This window comes from Urtica dioica, chromosome 8 (genome assembly GCF_054948205.1).
Source record: "Urtica dioica subsp. dioica isolate 48M chromosome 8, U.dioica_male_clone48M_v1_H2, whole genome shotgun sequence".
Lineage (NCBI taxonomy): Eukaryota > Viridiplantae > Streptophyta > Magnoliopsida > Rosales > Urticaceae > Urtica > Urtica dioica.
Genome location: NC_142763.1, coordinates 10,584,681 through 10,597,870, shown reverse-complemented (window position 1 = coordinate 10,597,870; position 13,190 = coordinate 10,584,681). Strand labels below are relative to the sequence as shown.

The 13,190-nt window shown below is 33.1% G+C and overlaps 2 protein-coding genes across 2 annotated transcripts; one reads left to right on the top strand and one right to left on the bottom strand.

Annotated features, from left to right (window-relative positions):
- Nucleotides 1-1,129: 1,129 nt before the first annotated feature.
- Nucleotides 1,130-4,688, bottom strand: LOC149388002 (transcription factor ABORTED MICROSPORES-like). Its single transcript, XM_089622315.1, has 8 exons — nucleotides 4,588-4,688; nucleotides 4,301-4,501; nucleotides 4,112-4,190; nucleotides 3,960-4,028; nucleotides 3,348-3,875; nucleotides 2,305-2,580; nucleotides 2,030-2,206; nucleotides 1,130-1,297 (listed from the first exon to the last, which is right to left on the bottom strand). Exons 1-8 carry the CDS (start codon nucleotides 4,686-4,688, stop codon nucleotides 1,130-1,132), a joined length of 1,599 nt encoding a protein of 532 aa, XP_089478441.1.
- Nucleotides 4,689-10,017: 5,329 nt separating this feature from the next.
- LOC149388001 (blue copper protein 1a-like) lies at nucleotides 10,018-12,303 on the top strand. The gene is made up of 3 exons (XM_089622314.1): nucleotides 10,018-10,035; nucleotides 11,489-11,540; nucleotides 11,924-12,303. Exons 1-3 carry the CDS (start codon nucleotides 10,018-10,020, stop codon nucleotides 12,301-12,303), a joined length of 450 nt encoding a protein of 149 aa, XP_089478440.1.
- The last annotated feature ends 887 nt before the right edge of the window (nucleotides 12,304-13,190 follow it).

Here is a 13,190-nt window from a genome sequence, read left to right as displayed (position 1 = left end):
TTATTATTTTTTTTAAATCAGATGGCGAAATTGAATTATATATGACACGGTAACGCGTGTGATCATGACACACACACATATATATATATATATACACACATCAAATTGTAGTTTAATGAAACTGTTAATCGCCTACATAATTTTTTCATATATAATTTTAAAGATAATAAAATGATAAATTGATTATACTTAAATTAACCTTATGCCCCCACCGATGCCGCTCTCTCTAGATCCGTAACCTTAACTGTCTCATTTGTCATCTGAAAGAGAGTGCAAATTACATAAGCTAACAATAGATCACTTCTCATTCTTATTTGGAAAGTGGAAGGATTGATTAATATGAAGGGATTTTACTATGAAAATAAATTTATTGTGTTGTTTGGTAGAGAGGAGGGAAAACAAAATGAAAGGATTGAAGCTTTCCGTGGCACCCACAAAAAAACTATCTCTCTCAATTTAGAAAGATCGAGAAAGACGGAAACAAAAAAATGAAAGTAAATAATACAAAATAATGGCAATTACATATATATAATTTAATACTATAATTATTATTGCAAAAATAATAGCAATTTAGTAATTTAAGTACACAAAATATCAACCATTCCTCTCTATTTTAGTTTATACCAAACAAACAAATGAATGGATTCTAATCTTTCATCACATTATACCAATCAACTTTTTAAAAATTTATAATTCACAATTTTCTTTTTCTTTCTCTTCCCTCCTTGTTACTCCATCCATTCAATTTTCTATCATCCCTACCAATCAAAAGCCTAGTTTTATATGACTTTTTTTTTTCTCAATGTTATAGTTTCATTTAATTTTCCGTTTACAGTTTCATTTAAAATAAGGCAATATCATCTTAAATTTAAAAATAAGATATTTATCGAATATTTGAAAGTTAGAGGTATATGTGTAATTTCTTCTCAGAAAGAAGGCTAGTAAGTCATTTCGCACCAGTAAAGCCTAAAATGACGTCTTACCAGCATATACATATCAATAACTAATTAAAGAAAATTAAGACCGAAAACAAACTAATAGAATAATGATTGTCAACAGATATTAGTTAAGGTGTACTGAATAATTAGAGAGAAACATCAAGGATGTGAAATTATAAATAAATAAATAATCAGTAGGTTTGTTGGTGATGAAGGTGTTGTTGATAGTCAAGGAGACTTCCATTTCCATTTTCAGGGGGTTTAGACATGTCACACAATCCTCTTGATGGATTCCTTGTGAACTCCAACAAGATATCCCTCAAGTTATCAGCTTGGACTACCATTTTACTATCCTTCTTCTGCCACCCAAGAAACAAGAATAAAAACAAATGAAATTGATTTCATATCCCATTATAATAAGTAAGATATTGATAACTAGTTGTTACATTTTACAAAAAAAAAAAAAAAAAAGCAAATAACCACGTTTTATGATTTCACTGATGATAGGTAAAAATAAGACTATTTTAAAGATTTTGAAGGTTATTTGATTACTTTGCTATCAATAGCAAACTAAGTTACATATCAATCTGGTCACTCGCTTTTTTCTAATAAGTATTATTACTTATTTAATGAAACCATAGTACAGAAGAAGGAGAAAGGAATAAAAAAGAAAAGAAATGATTAAATATTTTTTAGTTGTGTTTGATATAGATGAGAGAAAAATGATAGATCTATGAATTATTTAGAAGTATATTTGCACAAAACAATATTTTTTCTTTTAAAATTGGAAGAATTAAAAATGCTGAGTCCGATAATTTCACAATACCTCCAAAACCTTCACCCTTTTTCTTTTTACCCTCTACCAAATAACTACAAATGTCATATTAATAATAAAAGAGAATCATCTCTCTCTCTCTCTCTCTCTCTCTCTCTCTCTCACACAAAAACTCAAACACAGCTTAAAACAAGATATCTAATTATAAACTACCATGTCTACGTCAAAACTCATAACTTGACAAATTAAAAACCAAAGCAATAATAATAATAATAACTTGTTTCACAAGAAATAAGAGTTAACCAAAGGAACATACCTCGACTTTGAGAACGTTAGACACAAGGTTTCTGAAGGTGGTGACATTGGCATTAGTGACTTCTAGTCCCAAAGAGTTCAGAGCCTCCAATAGCCTCACGAATCTCCCGGGCTTGTGCTCACAAAACACCTTCACATAGAACTCATTCCCATCTATTTGAGCCACTTCAACTTGGGGCTATATATAAATCATATTAAATAAACAAAAAAGTATTTAGTAAACATAATTGAGTATTGCCTTTAGAATTTATATATTTATTTACTACCAAACTCTACCTCCATTTGTGGCGCCTTGTCATTCGCAGTGGTATCAGAGTCGAGGTTTTGTTTCGATGCGGTTATCTCATTGTTACCCGATGCTTCAAAGGAATAAATGTTAGGGGACTCGGAATCGGCCCCAAAATTCAAAATCTCAGACTTGGGATTGTTTCTTTTTCCGTTTGCTCCGTCGATCACGGAAAGTTCCTCGAGCTCATCTTGAAGCTCTTTTTCTTGTCTTTTCAAGTCCTTCACGTACTCTATTGCGTCACGAAGAATCGAAGCCCTATCCAACTATTCGTCAACAAAAAAAAAAATATAAACAATGTGTACGGATGATCCAAGTTTAAATAACAATTAAGATTCTTTAAGTTACGAAATATGAGCACATCTATGTGGTATCAAATGGGACGACCGGATCGTTTTAAATGGTTTGGATAAATTGAGACCACCCCAATAAGAAAACAAAATTATGGAGCAATAAATCCATTTTGACCGTTTGTTCTAGCTTTAACCGTTTAAGACACGATAATTTTTATTTTAATAGTTTAACTAAAAAACATCTAAATTAAATAAATTATCATTAGTTGTGATGAAAAAAAAAAACATGCTGAAAATTAATATATTTAACTCAAACTCGATATATTCAGCACCAAATATTAAGTTCAAATGCACTAAAGTTAAACAAAAAATTATTGACAAAATGAAGTCTCGGAAAAAGTCCGCAATCCGACCTATACATCAGTTTCAATATAGCAATATGAACTGGACTGTTTATTAAGAACGAATTTAAGATTAAAAAAAAAAGGGGGGACTAGATTAGTAACAATCATTTTGGTCTGATTTATGATTTTCAGATTATTTTTTCAAAGCCCTCAACAACGAATAAATAAAAATCGAGCTATTTTTTTTAACATTTAGTGAAAATAGTCATAAAACAAGTAAATTTCTAAATCCGAGTTTTATAAAATATTTAGGAGTAATTATTTTCTATGTTAATGGCAAGTACATATATAGTGAAAATAGTGATAAAAACAATGAGATGAAGTTGGTTTAATTACCTTGGAAATATTCGGAACTAAAGACCTAAGAGTGTAGAGCCTCTCGTTGAGCTTCTTTCTGCGCTTCCTTTCAGCGACAAGGTTTTTGCTCTGCGGCCCTTTCCCCGACGACGACTTTCTGCTTCCGTGCTGCTTATTCCCTTCGTTGTCTTCCTCGTCGCTGCAATCCGACATCGAGTTCGACCGTTCTTGCCCTCTCTTCGCTCCCTTGTCCTCCGCCTCCAAAAACGACGCCTCGTTTCTCGCCCCGAACTGCACTGGGATGTCGTACGGCGACAGGTTCAGCCCCTCGAACGCCGTCGCCGGCGACACCGGTGGCTTCTCTGCTGTCGCTGTCTCTGTTGTGGGGTCCACTATTTTGTCCGACTCGTCGTTCATGACGAACGCTCTCGACGATTGGATTATTTGATCGTTCATGTCGATGATGAAGCTTGCCGTCGTTGCGTCGTTTTGATGATGATCGAGTAGTGGCGGTGATATGTTGCATTGCGACGTTACGAAATCAATCACGTTTGGGTCTTCTGGTATCTGTGAAATAAAATAAATATGTATTAATTAGTTTGAAACATGTAATTCATATTCACGAATGTGTGTGACTGACTGTGAACATACTTGCTTGTTAACGAAAAGCTCAACCAACCCTCCTGCCATTGGAATCAAAACCCTGGTCCCACTACATTCCTGCAATATTACTATTAAGTTAGTAAATTCCTTTATCTACAATAAATATCGTTATAATTAATTATTTACTAGATAGAAGTAACCTCAAGAAAATGGGAGCCTGTGACACTAGAAGAGTTTAGCCAACTGGGCTGGTTTGATATCAACGTCTGTGCATAAATTCTGTTCATTTGGAGAGGAAAAAAGAAAAAGTCAAGTTATGATACAAAATCATTATCTGCATGCTAATAATGGTACTTAATAAGTGAAATGAATTTATAGTAAATACATACCCAGAGTCCAAAGGCATGGAAGTTGGCAATTGGAAAAGAAGGTCACAAGAGTTGGTTCTTGGGTGTTGAAACATGGTGTCTCTGCATGGAATGAGTGGCGAAACTGGGAAAAGAAGTTCTTCATCTCCACAATTATTGTTATTATTCGCTTCTTGTGAGGTTTCAGCCCCACCACAACAACAATTCATCCACTCAACAAATCTGTAACAATAAGACGCCATCAATAATGTCACAAATATAACATTTTAATCATATATATTTCTCTACTTGATTGATTTATATATAACCTTTGGTCTTCACTTAATTTCCATAGGACACAAAAGTCCCACCCTTTTGATCCCACGAGAGGTCTAAGACTTTCCATCATGTTTTGCATAAGCATGTACATATCACCTGCAATAAATAAATCAATGAGAATATTATCTACCACTAGCTAACCCTAATTATATACGCATTTTTTTTTTTTTTTGGTAATGAAAAACTTTGCTACCTCTTTTGGTTGAAGGAAGCAAGTAATAAAAGCATAGGCAGGTTGGAATAACAAGCAGAATATATAGGCAGCAGAAAATACAAAGGAAGACCTCCATATATATATATGTAAATGAGTATATATATGCGTATGTATATACATATATATATATATGTGTATGTATGTATATATAATATATATATATATGTGCCTACGGTGTGTGTTTGTGTGTACATACAAGAATGATAAATCTTCGAATCACTCTATGTATTGTAGACCCCACTTTCAAAACCAAAAGTACATAGCGAAAATCAGAAAATAGAGAAACAAACAAATTAAAAAGAAATCATAATATACATTAACCTCTTAAATTGCCATATGATATTGGTAGGTGAACTATAAGCATGGCATGAAAGACTGATTTTATTAACGAATTAAATATAAATAACACCCTCTATCCTTTGTCAATTAAGTATTCAAGGGTATACAAATTATCATTTAAAAAATAATTAAAATCAGAAAGTGATAGCAGGACCATATTGCATGACCTAAAAGTGTGGCGTTATACTTTAACAACCTTTAAGTTTTTCACTCGCTTGGGGATTAATTTTATATATTTCATGTCTCAACTACTCTCGAACTCTTGAACCCGAAACGGAAAAAAAAAAAAAAAAAAAAAAAACCGCGTAAGAAAAGTTCACAGAAGGAAACATATATATTATATTCAAGGCTTGAAATTTATAACTTTAACCCCGACTATATATAGACGAATTGGTATTAAGTTTTTCCAACTACTTTATATATGTCGCATGTCACGTTTTTCCTAAATCTAACTCTTTGATTTTATGCTTATGAACAAGTCTGAAATGGTGCTACGTTATTCATCCTAAATTGAAAAAATTTCCCCCTTTTGAGAATAAATTTCCTTTTATGTAACAAAACTTTATTCTCCTCCTTTTACTTTTTCTGTTAGAGAGTATACTTGAGAGACGAGAAGATAAGAGAGAGAAATAAATATATACATAAGAAAATAAAAAAAAAATATTTTTAGTTGGTAATGATGAGAGGGTGATATCTGCATGACCCAACTTATTGCCTACAAAACCCTAACTACCTTTGCTTTCGCTGAAGTTTTTTAATGTACATTTTGGCTTAATATTTTGTTTCATTTTCCAACTACTCTCTCAAGCTTTGTTTCGCATTTGGGAAACAATATACACATTAAAGTCTCTTCTTTTAGTTAGGTATAGTATAGTCTGTTATTAGTCTAGTTAATTAATTGACGATACACTTTCTTTGGAAAAAAAAAAAAAAAAAAAAAAAACTATATCTGTTCCAAAGCACTATTTTTAGTATAATCAAATATTAAACAACAATCTTGCAACATATGTGTACATTCCTTATACATCTATATGTTATACATGGATCCGTATTGTTAGTGATTTTTCTGCACGTGAAAAGGCAAACGCTGATTTAATAATTATCATACGTGCAAATAACCTTGCTAGCTAACCAACATATAACAAAATTAATTTTTTTAGAACAATAAGTCATAAACGATGATATTGTCTAATGGTACTACTACATATATATAATACCGTTATTTATTTTTTCTGTAGTCAAAATTATAAATTGACCTCTTTTTAAACGTGATGATTGTTCTTTTTTTATTTTTATTTTTTATGTGAAAAATCCCCTATTACTTTTTTTTTTTTTTTTTGAAACAGACCACCCCCAGGAACTCTTAGCTCATTCGTAAGAAGAGCTGGGGGGGGAATTCATTCAACAAGATCAAACGTCAAAGCGTTCCGCACAGGGGGCGGAACCTCCCCTGACTCACAAAACCCAAAAACTTCAGAATTCACAACCCATTTACAAAGGCTATGCAACTCCATTTAATGTCCTACTACACCACAAGAACTTAACATCAACAAACTCTTTTGCTAATTCTAAAGTTGAATTAAACAAAGGAATAACAGACTAAAAAGGGCTGTCTTTCGATCCCGCCAAGCTGTCCATGACGATTTTGTTATCACCCTCTATCTCCAAACGCCTGATGTTTCGGAATCTAGCCAAGAGCAAGGCCATCTGGACAGCCTTGAGTTCAGCTTCTGCAACAGAGTCCGCTTCGATACGGACTCTTTTAAGTGTGGGCCTTAAACTCTTTTTCCATTAAGAAAAACACTTTTAAGCTTAAAAAAGTTTGATGACATAAAAATTCTTGAAATACCCACTTTCCATAAATACCGATTTTTCAATATTAATTTCTCTAAAAAGAAATCCGGAAATAAACAAAATAAAACCGTAAATATGGCTATAACCTAAGAAAGAGTATTTAGTTATGACAATGAATATAGACTTTGAATCTTTTATAAACCTTTAAAAATTCAAATATTTTATTTCAGAACACAAAATCTTTTATTTAAAAAAACAAGAGTTCTTTAAAAAGAGGATTCACAACAAATCAGAACAAATTTATTTGATATCCTTATAAAGTAGGATTTTCAATCATAAAACAAATCCAATAAATTTTTTTAATTTATAACTGATCAAAGTAAATAAAATATTCCCATATAGAATATTATGAACATAGTCCATATTTCATCGAACCAATGAATCTAACTTTATTTTGATAATTACGAACATGTTCTTGAATAATTTTAGCTTTGAATGATCAAACATATCTCTTATATTTTGATAAAGGTTGTAAATCGAAAATCATGATTCTTGAGTCAAATGGTAAATTGGGAGAATCTAACTCTAGCTCTAATACCAATTGATGGAAAAACACGTTGATATTAAATACAAACAATCGCTCTAATACCAACTGTTGGTGAAGTACAAGTTATGGTATTAGATACAAACAATCGCTCCAATACCGATTGTTGGGTAAATTACTTCCACTAGGAGTTAATTACGGTTCTCATACGATCGTTTCAATACTTCTTATTGGGTACCAATATCTTAACCCTACAATATGTTTAGAATTGCGGAATAGAAGAAAATGCGAACGATCGCTAATCTTTAGTGTAAACAATAATTATCAGGATACTTAAAATCATTCAACAACAACAGATCTAATATAAGGCAACCAGAATAAAAACAATACCATAAGAGGAGTTCAGTTACATATATTTATGCTTATACATTTCTCGATATATATGAGCCCTAAGTATCGTTACTTCTCCAACAAAAGATTTTTTTTTATATGTACTTACTACGAAAATGCGCGTAGTCAATTGGTTACGGAATCAACTCTTAGATGAGTGAACATTGACCTTCTTTCAAGAATGCTGGATTCGTATTTGTGAATCATTTTCCGCTCGGATCATATTTGAATTCCCGAGACATACGTATTTAGGCATCTACAAGTAGGCATTACCGAATGAGTCAAAGAACTCAGTAATACAACCTAGAAGTCCGTGATCACTTCAGAATTTAGACCAGATCTCACTATGATCATTATAGCGACCTTGATTAGTGTGTCGTAACGGTGCTTAAATGATACACATATCAAATGTGTACAATGCTTTCCCCAAGTGATCAACATTTCACTTGTGTTCCACATATGTGATTTTAGATCCAGTTACGTGATTAATATATTCTAAAGTGATTTTATTTATTAAACTATCTATAGTATATTTTATTTGTTCTATTTATAAAATAATCATCTCACACTAATTTGAATAAGATAAAAGTAAATCAGGAAATTGCATATTCTATGGTAAGCTGGAAAGCTATAAATAAGGGGTTGGGTAGTGCAAAAATCGCCCAACTAAGCCTTATTCCACACTACAAATTCAGCAACCCCTCTCCCTTTGGTTTGGATGTTTTTTTTCTCTCTCCCAAAGTTGGAAAATTCGTACATACCACTTCCCAAAGAAAGAAATAATTATTCTGACACCTCGCTGGAATAATAAGTGAGAAAAGAGTTGACCCACACCTTGGTCTCTGTTCTTCCGGAGATTACATATCTTAAAAGACTCTAGTTTCGATCAATAAACGAGCAATTGATGAACCGAAATATCCAAAGAGACATGAGTCGCCGAGGAGTCCGAAATCTTGGAGATTCAAAGACCCAAAGAGCAAGGAGCCGCAGAAGAATTCCAAAAGCAAGGAGATCCAAAGCTAGGAGCGTGGAAGATCTATAACTGAGCCGAAATGTATGTATAATTAAATGGTCTTATGGTTTATCTTGATTACGCTTGTCTAAATATTTGATATGTTGTTGAATAATTTTGAGTATCCTAGTAATTATTGTTTACGTTGAATATTAGCGATTGTCCGCATCTTCTTCTATTCAACACTAGTAACCATATTCCAAAGGTTAAGAGATTGATTACCCTATAAGAAATACTGAAACGATTGTTCGTGTTCAATACATGGGAATGGTAATTAACGTCAGGGAAGTAATTTACCCATCAAATGGCATCAGAGCGATCGTTCGTGTCCGATACCAAACCTATATTCCCATCAATCGGTATCAGAACAATTTTTCGTGTTTAATACCAATTTGTAACTTCCCAACAATTGGTATCAGAGTTATTGTTCATGTTTGATACCAACTTGTGACTTCTCAACAATCGGTATTGGACCGATTGTTTGTGTTTGATACCAACATGTGACTTCCCAATAATAAGGCCCAACTTGGGACTAAGACTATGGTTCTTGGGGATGAGGTTCGGGTTTGAGTCCGAGCTTTAAAAAATTTATTCAATAAAAACTCAGGCATGGGGATGAGCATGGCCCGTACTCTTTCTCAAGCCAAGTGGAGGCCCAGATTGAAGCATGGCCCATGCTCTTTTATGGGGGGTTGGGATCGAGGAGTAACATAAGGCCCAACTTGGGACTAAGACTATGGTTCTTGGTGATGATGTTCGGGCTTGAGTCCGAGCTTTAAAAATTTGTATAAAAAGCTCAAGCCTATGGATGAGCATGGCCCGTGCTCTTTCTTAAGCCAAGTGGAGGCTTAGACTCAAGCATGGCCCGTGCTCTTTTATAGGCGGTTGAGCCCGATGAGTGACATAAGACCTAACTTGGGACTAAGACTATGGTTCTTGGGGATGATGTTCGGGCTTGAGTCCGATCTTGAAAAAATTTATATAAAAAAAAAGCTCAAGCATGAGGATGAACATGGCTCGTGCTCTTTCTCAAGGCAAGTGGAGGCCAAGACTCAAGCATGGCCCATACTCTTTTATGGGCGGTTGATCCCGAAGAGTGATATAAAACCTAACTTTGGACTACGACTATGGCCTTTGGGGATGAGGTACGGGCTTGAGCCCGAACTTTAAAAAATCTAAAAAAAAAGCTCAAAGCGTAATATTCACTTTCAATCCTTACAATATATTTTGTTTAATCTTAAAAATTATATCATCAATAATAAACTTAAATCAAAGTCTAAAAACATGTTTTATAAATAAAAATTATTCTTACAAAAAAAATAAAAGAAGAAGAATTGTTTTTATGTATAAGTATATATTTTATTTTAAAAAAGAATATTTTATTTTAAAAATGAATATTTTATAGTCTATTCTAAAATGGTTGAGATAGGCTTGACTTTTTTTCAGGGTGTGAGGGCTCAAGCCCATGTAATTCCCTTAAACAAGCTTAATTCGGCCTTATTGTTTTTCAAGCCGGGCCATACCAGCTTAAAATCATTAATAAGAAGGTCGGGCTAGGCAGTCAACGGATGCCCCGACCCAATTGAGGTTATTATAATGGGAAACGATTTTTGGCATAACTCACGAGTGAGAACGATCCACCCCTGAGTTGACACGTGGCCACTAACTGCCACGTGTCAACTCACGAGCGGATCGTTCCCACTCGTGAGTTGTGCCAAATAGCATAACTCTATTATAATTGCTTTCTGCTTCATGCCATTAAGAGCCACATGTATAATGTTAGGAAGTCCCATCATTTTTTTTTTGAAATGCTGCAGTGGGGATTGAGCCACATGTATAATGTTAGGAAGTCCCATCATTATCATTTAATTTTGTATCGTTTTTTTCTTTTCATTTTCTTATGTATTGTGACGGGTCAATTTCAAGTGGGTAATTTCTTATATAAAAAGTGCGTTTTGGAAATGACTAATTCTTTTCCACACACGTTATGTATAGTAGAATTTATAACCGAGTCGTAATTTGTAAACAATAAAGATATATAATTTTTACACTTCATCAGAAGAAAAAAAAAATCTTTCAATTAAATGAATAACGAAGAATAAAATAGTGAATGTGCCAAATGTACTATATGAATTTGAAAACAAATTCAAAAGAATTTAAACGAATCTTTACGATAAACTTGCGCAGTTTTATTGAACATTTCAAGAAAGAAACGCTATATTCATATTGCCTTTGAAATTGTCAAAAAAAAAAAAAAAAAAAACAATGGTAACTTACACTTCATTCACAATATATATATTTTTTTTTAAACAAACAAAAACAAAACAGAAAGTAAAACTAAAATTAAAAAAAAAAAAAAAAAAAAAAAAAAAAAACAAGAACAAAAGTGTGTAACTGGACCAGAATGATCCAACGAATATTAAAATAATATAGGTAGTATCAAATTGTTTTTCACTAGATCTCAATTTCTTTCTTTTTTGGGCGAGACCCAGTTCTTCTTTCTTTCTTTCTTCAATTTTGGTACAAGTACAACACGCAATTTTCTGATCTAAATTATTTGTATATTAATCTTATCATTATTACTAAACAATTTTGCAGGCTTTCATCAAGTTGCAGGAACAAGTCATAGGAAACAATCAACCACAATCAAGTAGTGTACCTTTTATATATAAGCCATCGCTTTTTTCACAATCACTTCAAAATCAAATTAAGGTCTCGCCACAAAACCTCCAAGATATATCAAAAGAAAGTCATGAGAGAAAGAAATCCCCTCAACACCTTAAGTTTCTTATCATTAACCATAGTAATCTACACAACTTTGCTTGTGAAGTGTGTAAGATCTGAAGAGTTTGTTGTTGGCGATGAAGATGAATGGGACAGCCAGGGATATTATCTATCTTGGTCACAAAGCTAGAATTTCACTGTTGGTGATGTTCTAGGTATAATCCTTTTTCACACTTGAAAATCCATTTAGACATAGCAAAATCATGTGTTACAAAGTTTTTTATTTTATTTTTTGGGGTGTGTGTATAGTTTTCAAGTATGTTGAAGGGCAACACAACGTGTTCGAGGTAGGCGAAAGCACGTACAGATCGTGCGACTCGAGCGGGGTAGTTTTGTCGATGCACACGACCGGGAACGACAGAATCGAGTTGACTGAGGCGAGGAAATATTGGTTCATATGCGGCATCGTTAGTCATTGCCTCGGAGGAATGAGGTTCGGGATCGAAGTGGGGCGATCTCGTAATTCCACGGAAGATATTGTACCGAACGGTTCGCCATCTGGCGCACCACCACAGGTTACGGTGGCCCGGAACTCCAGTGATTGCTTGTTGAGCAAAGGCTTGGGAAATTGGGTTTTGTTTGTAACCTTTTTCGCTTTTCTGTTTGCTCAAATTTCACTACCGCTGTAAAGAAAATATAATGGTTTAAAGTGAATTTTTTTTAACTGTCGGTCTATTTTTAACTATTGGTAGCTATATCCGTTGGTGGATAGGGAAAAAAAGAGCAGTACATTGGTTTGTGTTAAATGGCTATCAAGAAGATGTAAAATACTTTTATGACCATAAGAATTTTTTGTAACACACTAGATTGGCTGTAGAATGCTATGGTGATATTTTTATTATTATTTTTTTTTTAAATCAGATGGCGAAATTGAATTATATATGACACGGTAATGCGTGTGATCATGACATATATATATATATATATATAAATATATGCTATGGTGATATTAAATTTATTATTTTTTTTAAATCAGATGGCGAAATTGAATTATATATGACACGGTAACGCGTGTGATCATGACACACACACATATATATATATATATATACACATCAAATTGTAGTTTAATGAAACTGTTAATCGCCTACATAATTTTTTCATATATAATTTTAAAGATAATAAAATGATAAATTGATTATACTTAAATTAACCTTATGCCCCCACCGATGCCGCTCTCTCTAGATCCGTAACCTTAACTGTCTCATTTGTCATCTGAAAGAGAGTGCAAATTACATAAGCTAACAATAGATCACTTCTCATTCTTATTTGGAAAGTGGAAGGATTGATTAATATGAAGGGATTTTACTATGAAAATAAATTTATTGTGTTGTTTGGTAGAGAGGAGGGAAAACAAAATGAAAGGATTGAGCATGGTTAGCTTTCCGTGGCACCCACAAAAAAACTATCTCTCTCAATTTAGAAAGATCGAGAAAGACGGAAACAAAAAAATGAAAGTAAATAATACAAAATAATGGCAATTACATATATATAATTTAATACTATAATTATTATT